Below are 27,114 nucleotides of genomic sequence, written 5' to 3' on the forward strand. Positions count from 1 at the left end.
TTTTAAGACAATAACCTTGTAATATTATGAAGAACGTTTAGTAGGACGAAGCTGAAATTTTAAAGAAAAAAAATATATTTTTTTGTGACTGAAAGAAACAAAAATAAAAATAAAGTTGTCATTTTAAAAAAATCAGGTTGTGGAAAAAATTCCAAATCGCAAATGATGTAGCCATTTATTCTACATCATTTGAGATTTGTAGCCCTTTATTCTACATAATTTGCAATTTGGAATTTTTTGAATATAACAATAGAATATTAACAAGAAAAAACAGCAAAATTTAAAAAATATATTAATAATTTTATCACCTCACCAAACTTTTGTATACCTTTCCTTTCATTTTAGCTGAAACTCTTCCATCACACATCACACCTGACACTTTTCTCCACCTGTTTCATTCTGCCTGCACACGCTTCTTCACCTCCTTTTCACAATCTCCATTGTTCTGGACTGTTGACCCCAGGTACTTAAAATTCTCCACCTTTTGCATCTACATCATGATAGAACAACTTCTAGCCTTGCTACCTTTCCACCTCGTCTCCTGGACACACGATATGTCTACCTTCCTCATCTGCCTGTCAACCAACTCTCTACCTTTTCCTGTCATAGATCCAACATTCAAAGTCCCAACTCTCAGTTTTAGGTTCTTGGTACTCCTCTTCTTATGGGCACATCTTCCTCCTCTCCTTCTTTGACCAACAGTAACATTTACAAGAGAAAAAAATCAGCATACCAGAACAAAGTCCAAACATTGAGAAAAAGTTTCATTCCAAAATATATTGAAAGGTGTTCTTGGCTACAGCACACGTGTTGCTCTGCCAAATACCAAAGTGGCAAAGCTGCATGCCTTTTTTTCACTCTGTGGGCCTCACAGGCGGGAAAGCGACACCCCTGCACGACATGAACCTTGGTAAGATTCCATCCTCACCACTAACTTAAACCCCTAGCCCTTAAACCTATGTCCTACCTCCCACAGAAGTATGAAATGGATGGAATGCTTGCTGAATGCTTTGAGGCGCTACGGTGACATTATTGAATGACACAAGCAGTCATGTATTAAACACAAGACCCAGCGTACCTGTATGAGATATGTGACTCTGGTTAGCAGGTTGTGCAGGGTCACGCTGCTCTGTGTGAGGTTGGTCTGGGCAGGGCTGAAGGTGACACCCTCGCCGCACCAGGAGCAGGATGCTGGGTTGGTGATGGCGGGAGACGGGCAGATGCGACACACCACCCCATACCACACTTTTCTGCGGCCCCCCGTATCTACCGGAGGGCGCCACCTTAAGGATACCCCACCATCGCCGCTCTCATACTCCCAGGACAGCGACATGGGAGCGGAGGGAGGAGCTGTGGAGAGGTAGCATGCTGTGATACCTTAACATTCACATCATGAAATATCTTGGAGAGCAATGATGGATGGGCGCTCAAGCTGTGCATGGCTATGATGAACAACTCCACCGTGGTCTACTGTCCTGGAGTCTGTCCAAGAAAAAGCTCACTTGTGCAGGCGGACGAGTTGGCATCGTTGGCTGCACGGTAAAAGCCACTGCGACATTCGCACATGCTGGACCCCTCCTGGCTGGTCCTGCTGTTGGGGGGACACACCGAACACGAGACAGAACCAGGAATTGTCTTGAAGTAGCCCACTGGACATGCTGCAGGGAGAAACACAATCATATGTTTAGTATATATTACGGTTGGGCGATACATATTTTATGTAATGGTAATGGTTTAATTTCATTTAAACATGCATCAAGTTACAATTTAGTGCATCCCATAATCAGTTCACTGTTCCACATGTCCAAAAAAAGGAGTAGGAAGAAGCAAAGCTTATTAAATCCTACCCCTCCATTTGCTACTTTTACAATCACTAACTGTTACATTTGTTCACTTGCTGCCTTTCTGATATAATTAAAAAAAAACATTTATTTTGTTTTTTATTTTTGTCACATACCAAAGTATGGCGCGATATGACATAATGGGTACAATAGTGGTGGGGTGCTCTGGGAGTACGGGATTGGTGGTGCGTTACTATGTGCTATCCGGTCCTTGTACAAACGGGGCAGGAGTCTGGTTTGCATTGCCAGTAGTAAGTCTAGCCTGTTTCCGGTAAACGTTGGCCTCCGCCAAGGCTGCCCTTTGTCACCGATTCTGTTCACAATTTTCATGGACAGAATTTCTAGGCGCAGCCAAGGTGTTGAGGGAGTCCGGTTCGGGGCCTTAGAATCTCATCTCTGCTATTTGCAGATGATGTGGTTCTTATGGCTTCTTCGGGCTGCGACCTTCAGCGTTTACTGGGACGGTTTGCATCTGAGTTTGAAGCGTCTGGGATGAGACTCAGTACCTCCAAATCAGAGGCCATGGTTCTCAGTCGGAAAAGGGTGGAGTGCTCCCTCCGGGTTGGGAATGAGGTCCTGCCACAGGTGGAGGAGTTTAAGTATCTCGGGGTCTTGTTCACGAGTGAGGGAAAGTGGGAGCGTGAGGTCGACAGACGGATCGGTGCAGCCTCGGCAGTAATGTACCGGACCGTCGTGGTGAAAAGAGAGCTGAGCCGGAAGGCAAAGCTCTCAATTTACCGGTGGATCTATGTTCCCACCCTCACCTATGGTCATGAGCTTTGGGTCATGACCCAAAGAATGAGATGGCGGATACAGGCAGCTGAAATGAGTTTCCTCCGTAGGGTAGCTGGACTCACCCTAAGAGATAGGGTGAGGACCTCAGCCATCCGGGAGGGGCTCAGAGTAGAGCCGCTTCTCCTTCACATCGAGAGGAGTCAGTTGAGGTGGCTCGGGCGTCTAGTCCGGATGCCTCCCGGACGCCTCCCTGGTGAGGTGTTCCGGGCATGCCCAGCCGGGAAAAGGCCCCGGGGCAGACCTAAAACACACTGGAGGGACTATGTCTCACAGCTGGCCTGGGAACGCCTTGGTGTCCTCCCGGTGGAGCTGGAGGAGGTGGCCGGGGACTGGGAAGTCTGGGCTTCCCTTCTAAGACTGCTGCCCCCACAATAGTAACTGTCAATAATATATATAGTATATATACGTATATATATAGCACATCATGACTGGTTCAAGACTCTTCATCCTTGTATTTAGCAAACATCAACTGCTTGTATTGTTTCTTGAATTGGCTCATCGTTGTGCATTGTTTGAGGTCCTTACTCAATCCATTCCATAGTTTGATTCCACATACTGAAATGCTATCTCTTTTTAACGTAGTCCTAGCATATAAGAGTTTCAAATTTAGTTCTTTTTTAGTTCTTAATATTTCTCCTCTCTTGTAGAGAAGTATTGGATGACATTTTTAGCTAATTGGTTATTTTTAGCCTTGTTCCATTTTTTTAAATTGGAACAACCTTAGCTGTTTTCATTTCTTGGGGAAATCATCTGGTATGAAAAGATAAATTACTGATGTACATCAGCGGTTCTACGATCTCATTGATTACTGTTTTTATAGTGTCCATTTCGATTCCATTACAATCAGTTGATGTTTCTTTAAAATTCTTGACAATTATTTCCTTTTTTCTTATCTGTCAGAAACATAGAATTAGGATTTCTTTCTATTGTTTCATTCCTTTCCTCCCTTGTCCTCTTTTTCAGAATTCCTTCTTCCAGTTTAGGACCAATATTGACAAAGTAGTAATTTAACTTTTCAACTGTCTCATCCATATCATCGTTGTAGGTGTTTCCCACCATGAAATAATTAGGGTAGTCTCTCTTCTTGTTACTTTTCCTGAGAATATTATTTAGAATGCCCCAGGTTGCTCTAATATTGTTTTTGTGCTTGCCTAATAGTTGGCTGTAATATTCCTTCTTACACACTCTTAAGATTGTAGTCAACTTATTTTTTCACAAGTCTTATATGTTCTATCTGCTTCTTTAGTCTGTTGAATGATGAATTTCCTGTATAGTGTGTTCTTCTTCTTGCATGACAAAAGGACTTAACAATTAAGTCCTTTTGTCATCCATGGCTGGTTGTTTTTCTTTTGTCTTATTTTCATACAAACAGTAGTCATTTTGGAAGAATAAAGTCAAAATATCAAGAGAAAAAAGGTCAGATTTGGACGAGAATAAGATATTAACAGAAGAACATTAACAGAAGAACATTATGACATTATGAGGAAAAATAACTTTTACACTTGAATAGCATAAAGTTGACAAATAGTTGACTTTCATTTTTTCACTTTCTTTTCATTTTTGAAAGTCATAATATTGTGCAAAACAACTAAACAATGATTACATGTTCAATTTTGAAGAATTATTGGAATCGAGTAAAAGTATAATGGCAATAAAGTAAAAAGGCAAAAAATTAAAAAGAAACAATAGCAAAAATTGGGAAAAAAGAGCAAAGAGTGAAGTTGCTATTAGTAATGTGCTTTCTCACCTCCAGTACATTACAAAGCTGAGAATAACTTCCTAGCATAACTACCATATTTTCCGCAGCACAAGGTGCACTGTATTATAAGGTGCATGGTAAAATTAAAAAGAAGATGTAATTTTATATTACAAGTTTAATGGATGAAAGCAACATGAATAACAAGAGACTTATTATTGACAAGTCTCAATGACGTGATGAGGACTAAACCCCCACCCCTGCAAAAGATGATCTATACATATGTTTCCTACAGAAGTGTCCATGCAAGTACAGGCTGTTCCCTTGCACTGCAATCCTTCCCTGCATAAACTGTGAAACACGTGTGGACTCTTCATGTTAAACGTGTGCTCCGGAGGTCGAGGCTAAACACGCCTACCTGTAGCCCTGAGCCTCGTGTGTCATCAGCACCACTGTGAGATGACTGAGTGTCCATTTGCTGCCATTTTTATCAAAGCCGTCTCGTATACATGCTCTTCACTTCCTGTGTGATGAGGACTGAAGGTGATAAAAAAAATAATGTAGCCCGTGGGCCATTTGTGGCCCCTGGCTTTTTGAAGAAATGGAAAATAGAATTTAACAAGAAAACTGAAAATACAGCAAAAAACAAATGAGTACTAATTTTACAAGAATAAAGTAAAAAAAAAAATTAAGACAAAAAAGTTTTAATTTTACAAGAATAGCGTCATAATATTATGAGGAAATTTTAATTGCATAAATCTGAAATATTAAAGAAAAAATATTTTTTGTTAAGTCAGTCATTTTTTCAAGCGAAAAAGCCAAAATATTATTGAAATGGAGTCATAATTATGAGAAGTATTATAATTATATTACAATCCTAATATTATTATTAGAATCCTAATCTAATATTATAATTGATTTATAAGGAGAATTAATCTAGTTGGAATTAAAAAAAACAGCAAAAATGGAAACAAAATTGAATTTTATGAGAATAAAGTCAAAATATCGAGAGACAAAAATGACAACAAAATGAGAAAAAAGTAAATATAAAAGTAATACATATAGGCAAGAATGTGTGACACAACTGTTATAATTATTAGAATAATAATAAATAATAACAATAAATTGTATTCTAAGCTGTCACGGTCGGTCTCGAGAGCTTTACGGTTCGACCCCAGGATGCAGAGAACAGGACCAAGTGCAGGTAAATAATATTTATTCTGTGCAATAATAGCAACAGAAGAACAAAGCAACTCAGGGTTTGACTGACAAACGATAATGATCCAACAAAAGGAGAAGCACACACCTGAACTAAATAGAGATGACAAATTAGGGACAGGTGTGGGTGGCTATGGCAACGAAGACAGAGGAGGCAAAACAGGAAGTCAAGTACAAAATAAGTGTCCAAAAAGGAAACCAAAGCCCAGACAGGGAACATAGACAAACTGTCACGCAGGAACTCACGCAGGGCGTGACACTAAGCATTCATAAAATAATTATGAATGTCATCTAGACACTATCAACTTATTGCCAGTGCATGCCACCCCTATGTGAGCACTGGTCTCTCCTTGGCTACCCCAATTGCTTGCCACTGATGTTGTTACAAATGTTGAAAGTATTAAAAATATATATTCCCATTTCCATGTAATTGTGATTTAAACAAGAATAACAAGTGGTGCTATTTTGGCTATTTTTAGAAAAGGCTGGCGGGAGACTCATGTTGTCTTTAGGAGCGACCTCGTGCAAGAGGGCACGGTGTTGGTGAGCCAACTTTGACCACAAATGCAGGCATAATAAAGACATCGCTGTGATGTTCGAGGTGTCCGTGAAAGCATCCCGCGATCTGAAGTATTATTATATAGTCATATAGAGTGGTGGCTTTCCATGACATGCATGCATCAATTACGCTAAAAAATGTAATGTAATTAATGAAATACATTGCTTCCGCATTAACATGTTATTTTTGAAAGCCCTAAAAAATGCTTTCTGACTATATATGATTTTTTTTAAATAATGACCCTATTTCCAAAATGTATATACCTTTACATAAAATTTGATGGAGTTATTGTTCCATCCATCCATTTTTTATGCTGCTTATGCTTACTGGGGTCGCTGATTTGCTGGAGCCTATCCCAGCTGTTTTTTGGCGAAAGGCGGGGCACACCCATTCACATTTCCCATTTATACCAATGATCAAAAAATTATTACACAATTATAAAGCTAACATATTCCAGTGGGAAAAATATGGATGTCTTGTGCGTGTGTTTTCTAACCTTATCGATGCAATCTTGTCAAGAACATGTCGTTGACGCATGTGTGTGTGCGTGTGTGTGTTTGTGTCCAGTTGGATAGTCGCAGCATGGGAAGAGAAGGGAGAAAAAGGCCCCAAAAGGGACGGAATATGAAGTGATAAAAGCCTTTCAGTGTCTTGTGGAGTTTGTGTTGCTTTTAAACAGGTGTGAAGAGGGAGAATAGACAAGGAGGTAGGAAAAAAAGGTAAGGATAGGACGAGCGAGGACAAGGATGTAAGCTTTCCTCCATCTTTAATGTCCGGTGTGCACATTGTTGGACGTGTTTTCTTACACCTTTGACACAAAACATGACTCAGCTTAAAAAGCATCTCACTCACTCACAAGCAGCTTGGAACTCCCTCCATTTATCAATCTATATTGTCCTATGTCAAAATGGACTTCTTGGCTGTTATGGGCTACTCTTTATAATATGAGCCTTTTTTGTTCCTTAAGGGCCACCATATTCCTGTTAAGTGTTAGTGGCATTGGGACCCCATTGGTAAAGTCAACCTGGTACAGCCACTTGGTAGTGGCTTGGTACTCCTGACCAAAATGTTAAAGGGTATTTATTATGATAATTTTTGGTCCTTTGTTTTGAGTTGTGGACTCCTTTGGAGCAGCTACTGACTGTTTCTCTGCTTTAAATGATCCACCCACAGTGTCTGCCAGAGAAGAAGCATGGACTATAATGGTTATTTGATTACACTGGGCACCAGTAACAACCGTAATTTGGGCTCAGAGTGGCCCTGTGTCTTGATGTATGTCACGAGCGGGCTTGCGAGCTTAGCGATGCGACCCCAGGATGCAGAGAGCAGGACCAAAATGCATGTAAAAGGAATTTAATGGCACTTAAACTATGCATACAGCAACTACCAGGCAAACCAAACACAAAGACAATGAAGCCACAAACGAAAAAGCACACACCTGAACTAAATAGGGAGTGTGGAAATTAGAGACAGGTGTGTGAAAAGAGTCTGAGAGAAAACGGAAGGGAACAAGAAAGGAAGTAGTTACAAATATAAGGGCATGAAAACCGGAACAGAAGCAAAGAAGGAAACTAAAGGAGCTGTCATGAGAGGGTGACACCCACATTGTGACAGTACCCCCCCTCAAAGACGGATACCAGACATCCAAAAAGTCCACAGACCAAGAGGGATGGGAGGCAGGGGGACCGGAGCTGGGTTGCTGGCCGGACCTCTCCTGAGGTCGAGCAGGGTGGCAGGGCCACGCAGGAGGGCGGCCTGAAGGGTGAGTGGCCCAAAGGGGCCCAGGCTCCTCTGAAGGGCGCTCATGACGGCAGGCCCAGTGGGAGCCATGGATGGACCCCTCTGGGGGGCGGCCAGGGTGGTGGGCCTGGCAGGGGAAGCCAGCCCGCGGTGGAAGAGGCGGCGTGGTGGTGTGGCATCCCGCCGTGGAAGAGGCGGCGGCGTAGCGTCCCGCCGTGGAAGAGGCGGCGGCGTGGCGTCCCGCCGTGGAAGAGGCGGCGGCGTGGCGTCCCGCCGTGGAAGAGGCGGCGGCGTGGCGTCCCGCCGTGGAAGAGGCGGCGGCGTGGTGGCGTGGCGTCCCGCCGTGGAAGAGGCGTCCCGCCGCGGAAGAGGCGGCGGCGTGGCGTCCCGCCGCGGAAGAGGCGGCGGCGTGGCGTCCCGCCGCGGAAGAGGCGGCGGCGTGGCGTACCGCCGCGGAAGAGGCGGCGGCGTGGCGTACCGCCGCGGAAGAGGCGGCGGTGTGGCGTACCGCCGCGGAAGAGGCGGCGGCGTGGCGGCCCGCCGCGGAAGAGGCGGCGGCGGAGGTGGCGGCGGCGTGGCATCCCGCCATGGAAGAGGAGGAGCAGACCTTCGGTCTTGGCTGGACTGTGGAGCAGAGGAACAGCAATGTGAATCTTGGACAAGCGGTAACATACCGGACAATACATCCCGGTTAGCTGCAAGAACCAGTCGTGCTGGAGGTCCGGTGGGCTGTTCCTCCTTGGGCGACCAGCAGAGAGCATCATCCCCACACTCCACGGACTGGGTGTGATGTGCGTCCTCCGACGCACGGCTGGTCGTCCTAGTCCCCCCTTCCGAAGGCAGATTCCAGATGCCGTATGCCGCTGGATGTGGAACCAGGGAAGGGAGGCGGGGGACCTGGAGGAGTGTCTTGGGTTCCAGTTGCTCTGCCTCCCCAACCAGAGCTCCAGAGGGCCTCAGGCGGGGTTTGGGCTTTGGGGGGGCCTGGAGCATTAAGCCGATGGGCACGGGAGCCAGGTCTTGGGAACCCCTGAAGCTGCGCGGCTTGGGCATAGGAGGGATCCAGGACACGACGCAGCTTGGCACAGGAGCCGGGGCTTGTGGAACTTTGAGGCTACGTGGTTTGGGCACTGGAGGAATCTGTAGCGCCACACAGCTTGGCACGGGAGCCGGGGCTTGTGGAACCTTGGGGCTGCGCGGTTTGGGCACAGGAGGAATCCGGGCTGTCACGCAGCTTGGCACGGGAGCCGGGGTTTGGGAACCCTTGGGACTGCGTGGTTTGGGCACAGGAGGGATCTGGGCCATCATGCAGCTTGGCACAGGAGCCGAGGTTTGGGAACCCTTGGGGCTGCGTGGCTTGGGCACCGGAGGAATCTGCGGCATCACGCAGCTTAGCACAGGAACCGGGTTTTGGGGAACTGTGGAGCTGCGTGGCTTGGGCACTGGAGGGGAACGTGCGCCGTGGTCCTCTTCATGTTGCACGGGAGGCCACAGGGATTCTGAAGAGGTGGGCGGCTGGGCTCGGCGGGCAGTCGTGACGTGGGAGCCATCGGCAGCTGCGAGATGGGCCAGCACTCAGTGACGGCGTGAGCTGAGGGTTGCACCCTGGCTTGTTGTGGCGAGGAGGAAATGAGCGGCTTCACCTTTCGACGCCGTGGAGCCCTGGCTGGAGGCGGCCGAGACGTACGTTGGTGTCGCGGCCAGGCCGGTGTGTATCGTCTACGGAGCCCGGAAACACCCACGCCATAGGTACAAGCGTGCCATCCGGCCCCCACACCATGTCCTCCAGTTCCTCCGGAGTGAACGTTGTGCACTCCTCTTCCATCGCCTTCAGGATCTGCCAAGTCCAAAAGTCGCTCTCCGCGAGGTCGTCGTTTGGTGGCTTCATTCACGGACGGGCATGTCTGTGTTACGGTGCGACCCCAGGATGCAGAGAGCAGGACCGAATGCAGGTAAAAATATTTATTTTTGCTATAATTGCAGCAGCAGGAAAAAGGCAACTCAGAACGCAGAAGGACAAACTATAATGATCCCACAAAGGGAGAAGCGCACACCTGAACTAAATAGAGAGGACAAATTAGGGACAGGTGTGGGTGGCCATGGCAATGAAAGCAGAGGAGGCAAAACAGGAAGTCCAGGAAACCAAAGCCCAAGAAGGTAACTCAAACTCAACCTGTCACGTGCGAACCCACACAGGGCGTGACAATGGACAGGATGCTCCGGCTCATTTTTGTTTGGGTCTACCACTTGACTTTTTTGTCCCAAGAGCCTCAGGATGTTTTGAGAAGTTTGAAATTACTGTCTTACTGCATCAATCCCACCGCGTTCAAAGTGAGAAAGCTCTATTGCCTTTGCCATCAAGAGAAAAACATTTTTGATTTGTTAGGGGTGCTCCGATTGATCAGCCACCAATTGGTATCGGCCGCTATCATTTTTCTTCTATTTACAGTATTTTTGTTTTTCCGTATTTTAATGTATTCCCCCCCCCCCTTTTCTTTATTTTTTTAGCGAAGTGCAGTCAGGGGAGGCAGCTCCCCATATTAATAAAGAATAATAATACATAAAAGAAATACGAATATAATTTTTCTTGCTGAATTTGCATGTTTCTTGATGATGAGCGCCTCTTCTATGCTTCGTGAGCAAGCTCCGCCTACTGTCTGAGCGCACAAGTTGTATCATTTGTGTTTGTCAGCATGTAGCAAATAATATATAATAATATAATGTTTATTTATTATTTACCATGACTTTCTAGAACCCGTGTCTGTGTGTACGACATCATTATTCTTGCTAATCCCAAAATAAAAAACATCCAAATGTCATATGAGGAGGCGCTGCACCAACCCCTTACATACATGTTTTTCACTTTATGAAAATGTGAACACATGAGACTAAGAAATATCTGAAAATAAAATGTTGAAAATAAAATCGATTTATTCTTCTTTTCTTTTGGTTGAAACCAGTATTAACATGAAAAACTCCAAAGAAGCCAGTGCCTCCTAGACATGAACCGAGCACATGAAGCAGCTCAATGTGTAATTTCATGTCAACATAATACTTACTGCCTGGGTCAGTGACCCAGTTTTTCCTCTCTCATTCTTTCCCTCCCTCTTTTTCAGTCGCTCTTTTGACTTCCAGCATAATCTGTCGCACGCACTGACTGTCACAGATGCGAGCATACAAAAGGGAGTGACGATGCCTTTCCACTCTCCATGCAGAACCCACAAACACACGCTGAATCATAATATACTTGTAGCGTACAGGCAGAGAAAAGACTAACCCAACCTTTGTTACTTCTCAAACCAACATGTTAGTGCAGGGGTGTCCAAAGTGCAGTCCTGGTGCCATTCTTGGACGGCAGCTGTTTTGTTGATGGTGTGCTGCACATTGTGAAAGTACAATTTAACAGGAAAAAGACAAAATATTAAGAGAAGAAAAGTAAGTAAGAAAGACATTACTTTTTCAAAATCAGAATATTTGGAAAAAAAACAACCCAAAAATCCTAATTTGTGGAAAGTTTGGTTATGGGAAATGTTAGAATATGTTGGGAATGAAGTAAAAATATTAGATATAAAGTCATAATTACAAAAAGAAAATTTACAAGAAGAAAGTCGAAAGAAACAACAAAAATGGAAAAAACAGCTGTAGTATATAAAGTCAACATACTGTATAAGAGAAAAGAGTAATTCATGGATGAATGGATGGGTGGATGGATGGATGATGCGAATAAATTCAAAATATCATATAATAAAGTGATAATACTCAAAGATACTTACAAATATGATTTACCAAAAATGAAGTTGATATTAATGTTTTCTCACCATGTCTTCTCACCAACATCTCAGTATATCTGAGATATACTATATATTGTGTTCCTTTACAACCAAATGTGGCACGCAGGACACTAGTTTGAGGCCCCCGCCTTGATATGAAAGTTTAATGTTGGTGCGGCCCGCGCAAGTTTGATATGGATGCTGTATGGTATCATGTACCCAGAAAAAATTATTACGTTTGATTAATGTTCATGTTAAAGGTTAAATAACTGTTAATAGTTATCCTCCCTATCCGTGTGGAAGTGGTAAGTTTTTGGCTATTTAAGTTGAAAGGAAATAACTTGGAGGCTACTGTTTAGGTCGCTAGCTCTCTAGTTTGCGAGTTAGCATGTGTCTCAAGACCCTGCAGTTGCGCAATATGTTGTAAATAAAAAAGTAATAATGCTTTGTTAATTTTAATCTGAAAAAAAATTGTCTACCCACCAACTATATGTGGTTTCTAAAGTTTTTATTATTTGCCGTTTTATTATTGTTATTATATTTATTTATCACTGATTGATTGATTTTTTTTATTCTTGATTTGTTTATTTATCTTTTTTATTTTGTGCAGAAAAATAAAAATTAAGATATTTGAGAACAGTGGAATGTTTTATCAGAGCTTTTATTGTAGAAAATCGGAACCAAAGCACTGAAAAAGTTTGTATATTTTTCTGTTTTTAATAAATGTGTGTTTTTTTTTTTTTTGGAAAACCTGATGTGGCCCAGCCTTGCCCAGACCCTAGCTCCAGTGGCCCCCAGGTAAATTGAGTTTGAGACCCCTGCTTTACAACATATCAAAGTGGCAAATTTGCATCCTTTCATTTTTCTATGTGGCCCTCGACAGACGAAGTATGGACCCCTGCTGTCCAGCCTTGTTTTTAGATGTTGGTCTGGACCAGTTATCACTATGGTGGCTCTTGCCACTTTTTGACATCTCATTAGCAATCTCACCTAAATGTGTGCCATTGTTTGTTAAGTGACGTGTAAAAGTAAAAGTGTGAGCAAGTGAGTCCAAAGCCTGATGTTTTCTGGATTCCAAAGGAAGCTTGCAGAGAGCACCGTCTGCAAGATATGCAGGATCTGAGGTGAACTCCCGGAAGCATTTTATGTTTGGCTGAACATTGTTTCTTGTGTTCAGTCAGGTTTTGACTTTTTCGCCCACATGAGCCGCATAAATTTGCAAGAGAGAGAGAGAGAAAAAAAATAACAAAACATCAGGCAGCGACAGCGCTTGACTGTGCATGTGTCCTCTTTGAAAAGACATGATGAACTCCCACACCAAACCCAGCGCTGAATGTCAGTGATCATATAGCAGGCGGATGTTCCGCTCCACTTACCAGCCATAAACTCTTGTATCAATAATTCAAGCACAAGATTTTCACTTTCTTTCTATCAAAATGTCAGCGCCGTACTTTGGACTTTACTGCTTGCAGTTTGGATTTGACCGGCCATAGACCGACTCATTTGCACCTTTTACTAAATGTGCTAAAGTCCAAAACGGCAACAAAAGGATCCGACCATCATCTGGCTGTGTTTCCTTGTAATGGATGACTACGGCAACATTTTGCCCAGGCAATCCGCATCCCGGCCTGTCAGTGGAGCAACAAAAACATTGTCAAAAAGAGGACAGCTGGGAGCCGTGGGTGCGAGTGAAATTAGCGTCAGTTGGTGACAAAGAGCTTGAACATATTTCACAGCTGACTTGGCAAGACTCAAGCATTCATTGTCAGGACATGGAAGGAGCCATGCAAACCAGCCCAGGCTAAAAAAAAGAAACCCATCAACTTTTAACCAACATATTCTTCGAAATATGATTAAACAACAAAACTGGAAAAAACAACAAATACCCTGATTCTGCTTTTCTGTTTCTTCCCAATGGTAAGCCTTAATTATGACATAAAAAGTGAAAAATAAAAAGTAAAAATTGTGAGATAAAAAGCCTAACTAGGGCAGAGGTCGGCAACCTTTACTATCAAAAGAGCCATTTTACCCACACGGTCACAAATGGAAAATAGACGGGAGCAGCAAAACATGATTTAAAAACACTATATATTTGATTTAAAAACATATATATATATATATATATAATACCCTATTCATTCAGGGTCTGACGGATTTTTTTTAAAAACTCATTGAACTCACTACGTATTTTCCCCATTTGGGTGTTAAAAAAAATACTTGAGCGGGCCGAAGAAAACAATGTATTTGACAAATACAAGGATTGTGTACAAATGTACAAATGACATAATTTAATATGATTTGATGCTTACATTTGTTCTGAATCTTCCATTGTGAAATAAAGAAAAAAATTGTGTAAAAGTGGCATTCTTACAGTATTTTCAAATGTGTAAAGAACACATCACATACCCAATCATGTTAGAAGGCAGGGATCTCCAACCACTTGGCCACAGGAAACGTTCAGGCAATGATGATAAATTACACTTCAGAAATATACCACATATATACTAAACTACTACTACTATATACTAAAATACCTCTTCTCCTCACTTTTGGGGCGAGAAGCGGGATACACCCTGGACTGGTGGCCAGCCAATCACAGGGCACATATAGACAAACAACCATTCACACTCACGTTCATACCTATGGACCTTTTACACTCTCCCATAACCAAACATGCATATTTCTGGAATGTTGTATATTTGATATATGTACGTATATGTTTTATACATTCTAATTTATTTTACAGTCTTACTGGTTTGTTTTTATTTGACAGCGTCACTTTGGTTTGGTTTGTACAATCATATTTTACAATTACACTTTTTGTTGTTTTCCCAAATATAAATTTGTTTCAGAGTTTGTAGGTGTTTTTTTTTTGCAGTTTTACTTCATGGTCATTATTGAAATGGAAGGATTTTTTTTTTATGTTTTATGTTCAACTTTTGTTTCATCAATCATTCAACACATATGCTTACTTGTATTTAAAAGTGGTTTGATAGCAAAGGTTTTATTTCTTCCTTTCGACAGGGAAATATCATGAAAAAGCCAAACAAGCCAAAGTTAAGTGTGTTTGTAACAAATGCTGATGTACACGCTGGGATTTTCTTGTTCAAGTTGTTCAATCAATGCCACCCCCACCCACTTTGCTTACCCCCCCCAACGGTTTCCATCATTTGCTTACAGATGAGTGGCCATTACATCGCCATGACCTAAATGTGTCACATTGCTCTCACCAGGACTCTTCCTTCCTTCCTTCCTTCCTCCCACTTCTCTCTTCACCGTATTGTTGAGGAGAATTTTGCTAATCAGTACCAATACCATCTTGGCAGTCGCACGAGTGTTCAAGCAGGAGTGTGCGTGCGTCAGCCGCAAAGGTGCTATGTAGCGCGGCCACGATCGTATGGACGCATGGCTTGATGAGCAGAATATTGACATCATGGCCAACAATGTGGTGGACTAATGTCACTTCGATATTTGGTAAAGCAACACATGTGGATATGCGAACACGTTCTACAGTACATATTTAATCTCAGCTGGAGGTAAAAAAAAAGCACGCTAGCAGCATCAACTCTTGCTCTGACCTATTTTTGCTCTTCATTTTTCTTGATTTTCCAAATATCACAGTCAATGTATTCTTCAATAATCTAATCATTCATTCATTCATTTTCTAACGCTTATCCTGATGGGTCGCGCGTGTGCTGGAGCCTATCCCAACAGAATAGACAGAATATGCTATTTTATGATAGACAGGGCTTTGGAAGTACAGTATATATGCATTGTTTATTTATTCACTCATGAATATATAAAACATATGAACATCATTTATTAAAAGCTGCAAATTCAAACCGACTCTGTTAAGTGGAAAAGGAGACCCTCTGAGGTCCAGACAGACTCCCTAAGCAGAGTCACATGACTGCCAAAACTGTATGGATGAGGCTCCACCCCCTTCATGTCATGCATTCCAATCTGACCTTTGCTTCTCTTCCAACGAGTCCAAATTGGGTGACGACAACTCCATGCAGTACAACATGCAGGCAAAAATCTGTCCTTTTTTAAACACTCTGCACAAATGGGGAGTTATAATTTCACATACTGCTCTGTGCTCCTGTGAATTATTCCACATGAGGAGGTGTTTATGTGAATATCCGTGAAATCAATCAGACTTACCCAAGCAGGCAGACCCATTAATGTTGGATTCATAGCCCTCATCGCACGTGCATCCTCCGACTGGCACCATCCACTCGCCTTCAGCGTTGCAGTGCATGCGAGGGCCGATGCCCCCGTGGGCCTTGCTGTGGGTGACACACATCCCGCTCACCGACACCAGGGCTGTAGGTTCTGCTCCCGACAGTGTGGCTGGATAAGACGCCAAGTAGAGGCTGGTGGCCGGACAGCGGCGGAAGAAGACTGACACTCCCATGAGGGAAACGCAAGCCCCACTATCCACAATGGACAGGACAAATCTAAGATGAAAAAAAGAAGGGACCAGACTAAGAATGCAAATATGGCGACACTCGCAATGGACAGATACAGTAATCCCTCATTTCATTGGTTCCGGACCTGAACGTCAGCTACAATACCTTTGTAGTAATTCAGTATTTTGCTACAGTATTTGCACAGAAAACCTGTTTACAACCTTCTAAATATGCTATCATTATTAGAGCCCTCTCGACATTAAATAACACACCTATAGTAACCTTTACACGCCTATTACCCAGTATAGTACAATAAAGAGAAAATAAAATATTGAAAACTTTACCTACCACTAGCAACGTTTACATGAGGAGATTTTCCTCTTTCTGAATGGAATCTTTCCGAATGATACTGTCACGGTTCGGCTTGAGAGCTTTAAAGTTCGACCCCAGGATGCAGAAAGCAGGACCAGTTGCAGGTGAATTATATTTATTTAGTTTATTTTATATTTATTTATATTTATTTAGCAATAATAGCAGCAAAAGGAAAAAGCACTCAACTTGCTGACGGACAAATGATAATGATCCCAAAGAAGGGAGAAGCGCACACCTGAACTAAATAAGGGGACAAATTAGGCACAGGTGTGGGTAACCATGGCAACTAAGGAAAAGGAGGCAAAAGAGGAAGTCCAATACAAAAAGTTCAAAATGGAAACCAAAGCCCAAACGGGGAACTCAAACATAAACTGTCACGTGCAAACCCACACAGAGCGTGACAGTACACCCCCCTCAAGGACGGATCCCAGACGTCCGAAACAGTTCAGAGGGAAGGGTGGTGGGGGGACCGGAGGTGGGTCGCCGACGGGACCCTTCAGGGGGCCGGCCGGGGCGGCAGGCCCGGCGGAGCCAACAAGACCCCTCCATGTGATGGAGGGAATGGTTGGGACGGTATACACCCTCCGGGGGGCGCCCTCGATGTAGAACCAGGTCTCCGGCCGAAAGTCTAGAGGCCGTCCGGCCCCGACGCGGAGACGGCAAGGATGCAGGCGTCCGGCCCCGACGCGAAGAAGCAGGCGTCCGGCCCCGACGCGAAGAAGCAGGCGTCCGGCCCCGACGCGAAGAAGCAGGCGTCCGGCCCCGACGCGAAGAAGCAGGCGTCCGGTCCCGACGCGAAGACGGCGAAGCAGCAGGCGTCCGGTCCCGACGCGAAGACGGCGAAGCAGCAGGCGTCCGGTCCCGACGCGAAGACGGCGAAGCAGCAGACGTCTGGTCCCGACGCGAAGACGGCGAAGCAGCAGACGTCCGGTCCCGACGCGAAGACGGCGAAGCAGCAGACGTCCGGTCCCGACGCGAAGACGGCGAAGCAGCAGACGTCCGGTCCCGACGCGGCGACGGCGAAGCAGCAGACGTCCGGTCCCGACGCGGCGACGGCGAAGCAGCAGACGTCCGGTCCCGACGCGGCGACGGCGAAGCAGCAGACGTCCGGTCCCGACGCGGCGACGGCGAAGCAGCAGACGTCCGACCCTGACGCGCCGACGGCGAAGCAGCAGACGTCCGACCCTGACGCGCCGACGGCGAAGCAGCAGACGTCCGACCCTGACGCGCCGACGGCGAAGCAGCAGACGTCCGACCCTGACGCGCCGACGGCGAAGCAGCAGACGTCCGACCCTGACGCGCCGACGGCGAAGCAGCAGACGTCCGACCCTGACGCGCCGACGGCGAAGCAGCAGGCGTCGTCCCTGCCAGAGCCTGTCCCTCTGCTCCAGCAAGCCCTGCTGCTCGTCCTGCAGGTGGAGTGGGCTGTGCCTCCTCACTCCCCCAGCAGGTGGCGCCATCCTCCCCTTCCATCGGCGGGCTGGGCTGTGCTTCCACCGTAGCCCAGCAGGTGGTACTAGCCCCCCCTCTCGTAGGCGGATCCCAGACGCCGTCATCAGAGGGAGCCGAAACCAGGGAAGGGAGGAGGGAGGCTTGGAGGAGGGTCACTGGCTCCTCCAGGTCAGCAATCCCGGCCGCAGCCACTTCCTTGGGCTTGAAGCTGCGCGGCTTGGGCACGGGCGGGATCCGGGACGCCACGCAGCTTGGCACGGGAGCCGGGTCTTGAGAACACCTGGGGCTGCGTGGCTTAGGGACTGGAGGAATCTGTGGAGTCACGCAGCTTGGCACGAGAGCCGGGGTTTGAGGAACCTTAAAGCTGCGTGGCTTGGGGACTGGAGGAATCTGTGAGGCCACGCAGCTTGGCACGGGAGCCGGGTCTTGAAAACCCCTGGGGCTGCGTGGTTTGGGCACAGGGGGAATCCGTGGCGTCACACAGCTTGGCGTGGGAGCCGGGTCTTGAGAAACCCTGGAGCTGCGGGGTTTGGCCACTGGAGGAAACAGTGGCGTCACACAGCTTGGCGTGGGAGCCGGGTCTTGAGAAACCATGGAGCTGCGGGGTTTGGCCACTGGAGGGGAACGTGTGCCGTGCTCCTCTTCGTATTGTGCGAGAGGCAACAGGGATGTGGAAGAGGTGGTCGGCTGGAGTTCGGCGTGCTGACGTGCTGCGGGGGCCATCAATAGTGGCGTGATGGGCCGGCACTCAGCGACGGTGTGGGGGGTTAATGCCGCCTCGGCATGGTGTGGCGAGGAGAAATTGATTGGCTTCACCCTTTGACGCTGTGAAGCCTTCGGCACTAGCGTGCAGTCCGGCCCCCATTCCATGGTCTCCAGCTCCTCCGGCGTGTACCTCGCACGCGCCTGCTCCAACGTCTTGAAAAAGTGCCGGGTCCACTCAGCGAACTCGAGATCTCCGTCGGGTTCATCGAAGCCGGCATGGCAGGAGGGTGGGTGCGCCTTGGCTTGGCGTGGAGGGGAGAACGAGCGTGTCTTCGCCTTCCGGCACCGCGGCTTGCGTCGCCGTCGCGGCCGGTCTGGCGTGTCGTCGGTCGGTCCGGGATAAAACCACGACATTGAGACGAGCGTGTCGTCCGGCCCGCGCACCACATCCTCCAGTTCCCATGGCGGTCTCGCCGTCTCCTCGTCTTCCATGGCTTTGAAAAGCTGCCAGGTCCAGAAATCGCTCTCTGCGAGGTCGCCTTTATTTGGTGGGATCATTCTGTCACGGTTCGGCTTGAGAGCTTTAAAGTTCGACCCCAGGATGCAGAAAGCAGGACCAGTTGCAGGTGAATTATATTTATTTTGTGCAATAATAGCAGCAAAAGGAAAAAGCACTCAACTTGCTGACGGACAAATGATAATGATCCCACGAAGGGAGAAGCGCACACCTGAACTAAATAAGGGGACAAATTAGGCACAGGTGTGGGTAACCATGGCAACTAAGGAAAAGGAGGCAAAAGAGGAAGTCCAATACAAAAAGTTCAAAATGGAAACCAAAGCCCAAACGGGGAACTCAAACATAACGTGCAAACCCACACAGAGCGTGACAGATACCAGAAAACAGAAAACAGTGTATACATGGAAAGGAATATTCCAATCTCCTGTCTACATGCACGGCTATAATCAAACGGAATAGTCAATTCGGCATGTGCAGTAAAACGTAAACAACATCACGTGATTCATCGAAGATGGCGGACAAGTGTGTGATTACCACGGTTGTTGGGACAGTTGCTACGCTTTTTTTTTTTAAAGCAGCAACTTGAAACCCATGCAATCCTGCAAAAAATGACAGCAAAGAAGAGGCGTAGAGGGGCTGGGATTAATTTGATGCAACCACAGAGTACCCGAAAGCTGTGGATGAAAGTCCGTAGCAAAGATTGGTGGGAGCGAGTCGTTCTGTACGCTGTACGTTCTGCTCGCCGCCATTTTCAAAACCTGAGAGAAGTCTGCGTGTTACGTCACAGCTGAGCATGCGCTTAAAGGATGCACACTGACAACTTTCCGTTTGAGTGGGTACACGATACCTCAATCGGATTGGGGAAAGGAATATTCCACCCCTGTGAATCCGATTATACTATATTCTTTCGGATTGGCACTTTTCTTTCGGAATGAGGTGTACACAAAGGTTAGATTCATTCCATTTGAGCAAATAACCCGAATGGAATTAAAATATTTGGGTCCATGTAAATGTGGCTACTGCCTTATTTAAGGCTGCAGCGGACGAGGGGTTACCTCACAGGCCACACAGCTAGGAGACCCAAGTTCAATTCCACCCTCGACCATCTCTGTGTTGAGTTTGCATGTTCTCCTTGTGCATGTGTGTGTTTTCACCGGGTACTCCGGTTTCCTCCCACATTCCAAAAACATGCTAGGTTAATTGTCGACTCTAAATTATCCATAGGTATGAATGTGAGTGTGAATGGTTGTTTGTCTATATGTGCCCTGTGATTGGCTGACGACCAGTCCAGGGTGTACCCCGCCCGTCGCCCGAAGACAGCTCGGATAGGCTCAGCACGCCTGCGACCCTCGTGAGGATAAGCGGTAGAAAATAAATGGAATGAATGAATGCTTTATTTAACTCTCGCCTGGTCAGCTGGGATAGGCTACAGCATACACCCGAGACCCTAGTGAGGGTACACGGCACTGGAACATTCAGGATCTAGTGTCGTAAATGGGAGCATGTTTAATCATGTTAACTTAAAGCAGCAAAAGAGAATGGACACTACTAAACCAGTCTTTTGTACAAATGCATTGTACAAAAGTATTTTAAAATATATAATCCTTTCCAGTGTATGTACATGTAATTGTGATTTAAACAAGAATAATACCAAAAATAAATGAGAGGCAGCTCGCAGGTAGTTGTGATGTTTGGAGTGTCAGTGAAAGTATCTCACGATCTTTCTCATGAGGAAGTGTTGCAATGACGAACGGATGAGAGACAGACATGTTTGTTTTAGATTTGAGATACATATATGGTGTTTGAATTGCACTGCTGTGTTCAGCTCAGAAAGTTCTAAAGAGGCGACAAAGTCGAATGTGTGAATCTGTGGGGAGCTACACTGCGCCGCCATCTGTCGTCATAATAGAGCGGTGGCTTGCCCGATGCGCATGCGTTAATCGCGCTAAACATTTTGAAGGTAATTAATAAACTAAATTAGTGACTGCCGTTAACACGTTATTTTTGAAAGCCCTAATTTTAACATTATTACAGCCCTCTCAACATGAAATAGCACCTCAATAGCCACGTTTGCCCTCCTATTACCCAATATAGTGGACATATTAAAGAGAAAATAAAAGATACACATAAAATAACACCTTGCACGTCAATTACCCAATGTAGTAAAGTTCAAGGTTGAGTTTTGTTATTAGGGAGGCATGATTGTGGCTGTTGTGAGATCATTCACAGCTGCAATAAAAGCCTTTTGTTCCATCATTCAAGTCTGGTGCTTGTGTGTCTCAAACAACACCACAGTAACTGACACCGAGTGACCAGTGTACAATATCACTGTGTCTTTGAATGCATCTTCTGAATGCCTCATATTTGTATTTTTTATGATTTAGGCAAGCAAATAGCATCAATATCCTCATATTTCTGCTAATAATCCCTTAATTCAAGAATACTACATTCAAACTGCATTTATAGTCAGAAAACTGGAAAAAGCATAATAGGTCTTCCTTAAGTTCAAATAGAGTTGTGGTTGTTTTTTGGTGACACCAAGTGGCCACATGCCACGTGGTTACGTGCCTTGGAGACCATGTGTCTGTAATGTGCAAGTCCAAAGATAGGATGCAGATGAGAGGATGTTATTTCGGTGTTTCACTAAACACTAATGATGTCTTCGTTGGAGGTTGTAGCTGTTGTGTCAGCCACTGACTAACAAAATACACACGTATGATTTTCACCCTGTTTTCATTTATTTTGTGTGTTTTTTTTGTTTAGGTGTTTGATACCTTTCTACACACCAGGCATCATGGCATGTATTTAAAATGTTTTCTTCCAGAACATTGTGACATTAAGCAGACGTTTTCATAGTATCCATACACTTTAAAAAATTGACTCATTTCAGTTTCTTTACCTCCCACCCTCCGCATACTGTTAGCCCCCTACGTGGGACGGTCCTGTCTTACCCGTTGCGTGTGAGGGGGGCGAAGCTGCGCGTCTTCACATTGATGCGGCTATATCTGTTGGGTTGGTACTGATGAGGTGAACTGGGCTCCACCTTGGAGAAGCTCTTGTCTGCTGCAATGGTGTCAATCTTCACCCAGCCCTCCCTGGTGTCCTTTCCACTGCTGGATGGCTAGAAATGTACATAATGGACACACAACAACCTCTTAATATGCACTTTCATGTCATTCAAAGCAGCAGCGTACAACTTGTCTATTGCATCACTCTGTGTCTTGTTAAACAAATACATAATTGTATAATTACCCTAATGGGTTCACTTCTTGCAAAGAGGCGACCTTATTTTTCTGACATGTGAAGCTAATAAACTGTGATTCACAAGATGAAAGATGCCGTCTGTAAAAGCATCCCCTCAGAGCAACTGTAAAGACACCCTAAGTGGCTGCTGCTTTATTTATCTCTGCCATGACTTTCTTCATGTCTGCACATGTCAGAATACTGAGCCTGATCTATGTGTGCAGCCGTCATCGCAGTGAGAGGGAAGCACTGTTTCTAAAGACGAGTGCATTTCTCCTCGGAGAGACAAAACGCTTTTAAAACATGTAAATCCAAGCCTGATGAGGAAGTGGACGAGAGTCAACGAGGAGCAGGCAGCGTCTCAAAAGGGATGCTTGAACACCAGCCTGGATCCAATTTACTCTCATTGCATTGCCAAAATCTAGTCTGTATCATATATATATATTGTTATGGGGGAAAAATAATATCATGTTAATAGAATAGCATTGAAATATGAACAAATAAATATGCATTTTTAGGTGGAATATGGAGTATGAAATATGGAAACAAAACCAAATAATGCTGTCATTTCTGGAAAAAGTCCAAATATTATCAGAATAAAGTCCTAATTATGACGAGAAAATTACAGTACAAAATTAAAGTACAAATGTTTCTCAGATTAAAGTCAAAATAGTAAGAGAAAAAAGTTTTGTTCTAAAGAGCAAAAAGTCACAATTTTACAAAAATAAACTGGTCATACTATGAGGAAAAATATCATCTAGTCATTTTACTAGAATAAAGTTGAAATATTCAACAAAAATTATGCATTTTGGGATATTTGGAGAAACAAAACAAATCAATTGCAATTTGGAAAATGACTTTGGAGACAAAGTTATATTATGGAACCAAGTATACCAAAGATTCTAAAGAAGGCTAAAATATTCACAGCACTTTCGCTGGGTGCTCGGGCCCTGATGAGAAACACAGCAGTGTTACACCCGCAAATGTAATAACTGCCCACAAACGTAATAAACCACAAACGTAATACAAATCTGCAATCAGTTTATTACGTTTATGGGCAGTTTTTACGTTTGCAGGTGTAACACAGCAGGTTGAAGAGGACCTTGGGATGTTGGTGACAATTGAAATGGATAAATGAACGTTGAACATAACTTTTACTTCTACTGGGAACCGTAAGAAAACACCAGGGAGGGGAGGGAGCAAGGATGGCAGATGAAGGCAGGCAGGGTTGTCAGGGTTGTGGTGGGGGGGCAGGGGAAATGAAATCTTGTTTTTTACTGTTACTGCACTCCTGCACACTGGAACCTGGATTAGCCTGCACCCCGGTTAGTGTGTTTATTGGTTTACACGAACATTTTCTATGTTCCTCACCTCGGCCGCCCAGGTCCTCTCCAGTTCCCGCTGGCTGTCGGCCTGCTTGTAGTACAAGGTGAGGGTCTCCCTGCAAGTGGGCAATGGGCTTCGCAGGCTGGCGCAGTCCCGCACCGAAAAGCGCAAGGTGACAAAAACTCGAGGGGCAGAGTGGCGGTACAAGAAGGGCGTGGCCAGCCAATTGTCTTTGATATGAGAATTCTGATTGATGTTACACACCTCGAACGTGCGTATCAGCTTCCCGCGATCATCAAGGACACTGACTTCATCCCACTGGAAGACACAGACACAAAATACTTTTATTCTTTGTTTCTTTGAAGACTATAGTCCCAGTGGGACATGTCCCAGTTGGAGTTTCCTGTGGGCACAGCCTAAATCTTCTTGGGCAACTTATTACTGGAATCCTTCCACTCCTCCAGGATGACATCACAGGTGGAGGTACCTTGTGTTCCTCCACCTTCCTTCTTTCCATCCTCTCAAGGAAGCCTCACAGGTGCTCCTTTGGGTTGAGGTGTGGCGAAGACACTCTATCACACCTTTACCTTCCTCCGCAAGGCACTTCTTGGAGGTGATTGTGGACTCTCATGTTGGAAAGCCGTTTCTGTGTCATAATGCCAAAGTACATACTGGAATTCATGTTCCCCCGCCATTGGGGCAGGTAGTATTAACGATCTAAATGCCCTTACATGCTAACCAGATATGCTCAATAAACCACAGCTCCCCAGTACCGACAGCGCTTGTGCAGCCTCAGGACACAATTATTTTGTTATTCACTACTGATCTTTTTAGATGAGAATGATGACAAGGTGTTGCAGTGTTGCTAGTACAGTTATACTGCCATGAAAAATGTGGAGAAATACCAAATTCCATCCCTAAAATATGAGGCGTATGCTCTTTTGTCAGATACCATACTTGTTCTATAGAACATGTAAAGTTAATAGTTATCAGTACATCCACTAAAGCAAACACACGCATCTACGTAGACACAAACATTATCCAAAACCAAAGACACCCTTAAGCTATGGCGGCCTTTCTGTGTCCAAGTAAATGTTAAATATTGACAGGATTAACAAAAGAGAGTAGAGCAAGAACAAGATCACAAGTTTCCATGACGAGAACTCATGACAGCTTGTCATGTCAGTGCTCACTGTTGATCTCTCTGGAGGCAGGTTCAGGTTTTTGGTTCATGCGCTCAGGTGCAAAGTAAATCCCTGGAGAAAGAAAGTACCTCATCAGGAATAGCAAGTAAACTGAGTAACTGCAATGCCCAAAAACACGCTTGTGGCTGCTGTGACTATTTAATTAGACTCAAGCACAGAAACCTCCCCTTCTCTCTTCAACTGCCATTGTTCTACAAAGATAAATGCATATAAGCATAATCCAAGCTTAATCTATAACATGCCTCATTTTAAATGACAGTATGTATAGGTGTTCACCACTAGTGAATAATAACAGTCACAGTCTTCAGCCTGCTTGTCAGTCTCGCACAGGGGTGCCCATTATGTCTTTTGGTCGATCACAAGGGTAGTGCGGGTCCATGGCTAACCTCACTTTGTCGCTGTCATGACAGTCAACTGATATTAAGTGCTGCTCCTGATTTATTCTTGCTCCTCCACGACAAATTGATGTAAAGTGGTGCAGAGACGTTCCAAGCTACACAGCAAGATACAACTTCCATCTTTATTATTCTCGTTATGGACAAACTCAATGAGCAGTATATAGATGTGTAGAACAAATATTACTAGTTCACTTGTAGCAGCTAGTTATGGAGAAAACAAGTCAATTGTTTGTTGCTTTCCTTTGCATCCTAAACTCCACTATAAAAAGGTGTGTTTTTTACGCTTGTGTTTCTCAAACTATGATTTCATGATGAAGTGGAAAATGTGCCTAGACTTCGGCTGCATTGTCTTTTGTATAAATCATTTTTATTTCTTGTATATCTGTTACAATACTGTGCATGTACATAAATATATCAAAATATTTATAAATAAATATGTTTTCTGTTTATTGTAGCAGGTAGATGTAGGACTTTTAAAAGTAGCTTACAGGCTGAGCATCCCAGTTGAGGCAGCGCTTCCACGTCACGCTCAAGTGGTAGCAGCTCTTCAAACTGCTGGGTCGTCCCGGCTAACCGCAGCAACACTGACCAAAACTTCCAAAGCAACAGATACAATTTTGAAATATTAATAAATAAATAAATAATAATAATGAAATAATAAATATACTACCACTTAAAATCTCCAAAAATGTTTTCATTTTGTCATGTGAGCAGCTGGTTCTGCTTGATGGTACATTTTTAGAATTTTGCCAATCCCGTCAGGTTGAAGAGAACTCCTTGATAAATAAATAAATAGCCGTAGCAATGGGCAACGTCAACATTCCTTTGCATTGTCCTGGGTCAACGTTTGACTATCCTGTTTCACACCACAATCAGTGGCTCTATTCTTTTTAAACACTGGTAGTCCCGCAAAAATGTGTAATGAAGCCCTACGCCTTTCCAACGTTATTTGGTCGTGTGGAAGAGTCAGAAGAGCAACCAGTAAGTAACAATTTCTCAGTGGCCTAACTGTGTTTATTTTGAGTAAGTCATAGAGCAAAAGCGCTTGTCTGTGTACCATTATTGAGTGTGCATACAGGGAGTGGTGTTGCTAATAGCCTTTTCCCACTACTATTAGTGGCTCTACTCAAGTTATTGACACAATGGTAGTCCAAACACATTCAAAGCTACCCATGTTGTAGAAAACCCAACACTAAAATGCTAAATCTACTTATCAATGAGAAAAGTCTTGAAGTAACCTGTTCTGGATCCACATTTTAAAAAGATACATCACCATTTATTATCAACTCGTATACTGTTTATCAACTCATCCAGCCCGTGGGTAGAATAAATTAAAACAGACCATTTTCACAGGAAGCATGAAATCCAAAGAAATACAGTTGGAATAGATGCAGATTCTGGAAGACCTAGAAAGCTTTCTGTGCTAGTTATGGTGTGTAGCTGCTTATAGGAGTCCACAACGCAAAAACAAAAAAATGAGCTTAATAGGTCCCTTTTCAATCAAAATACTAGGGGGAAAAGTTGTATTCTGACAAAGGAAATTTGACAAGAAAAAACTTGTTATATGAGGGAAAATGTAATTTTAGTACCATGTAGATTAAATAGTGTCCAAAAAATGGCAAAGTGATAAACAAAGCTAAGTAAACTTGTAATTTTTGGTAAATTAGGTTGGAGAAAGTTATAACATTATTGCAACAAAGTCCTAACATTGCAAAAAGAAAATTATTTCAGAACAAAGTTGAAATATTAGGAACATAACAAAACAATGCTTTGCTGAGATAGCTAGCATACATTGATCTGCAATTTTCTGCTTTACTGCGGAAAATGTACCATATTTAACACTTTTTTGGCTGATCCTGGGCCTG

General features: G+C 44.4%; 1 protein-coding gene across 3 annotated transcripts in view; it reads right to left on the reverse strand.

The window, feature by feature from the left end:
• Window positions 1-27,114, reverse strand: part of ephb6 (eph receptor B6) — a 97,121-nt gene that overhangs the window by 32,715 nt on the left and 37,292 nt on the right. For 2 of the 3 annotated variants that reach the window (XM_058054177.2, XM_058054173.2), the window contains exons 3-7: window positions 23,692-23,964; window positions 22,029-22,198; window positions 15,784-16,079; window positions 1,503-1,658; window positions 1,079-1,350 (exon numbers count right to left, since the gene is read on the reverse strand). In XM_058054177.2, the coding sequence (XP_057910160.2) occupies window positions 1,079-1,350; window positions 1,503-1,658; window positions 15,784-16,079; window positions 22,029-22,198; window positions 23,692-23,964 (1,167 nt within the window). The remainder of the gene's footprint in view (window positions 1-1,078; window positions 1,351-1,502; window positions 1,659-15,783; window positions 16,080-22,028; window positions 22,199-23,691; window positions 23,965-27,114) is intronic. The other variant, XM_058054176.2, reaches the window with a different exon arrangement.

Source organism: Doryrhamphus excisus, linkage group LG5 (assembly GCF_037039965.1).
Source record: "Doryrhamphus excisus strain RoL-2023G ecotype Guam linkage group LG5, RoL_Dexc_Guam_v1.1, whole genome shotgun sequence".
Lineage (NCBI taxonomy): Eukaryota > Metazoa > Chordata > Actinopteri > Syngnathiformes > Syngnathidae > Doryrhamphus > Doryrhamphus excisus.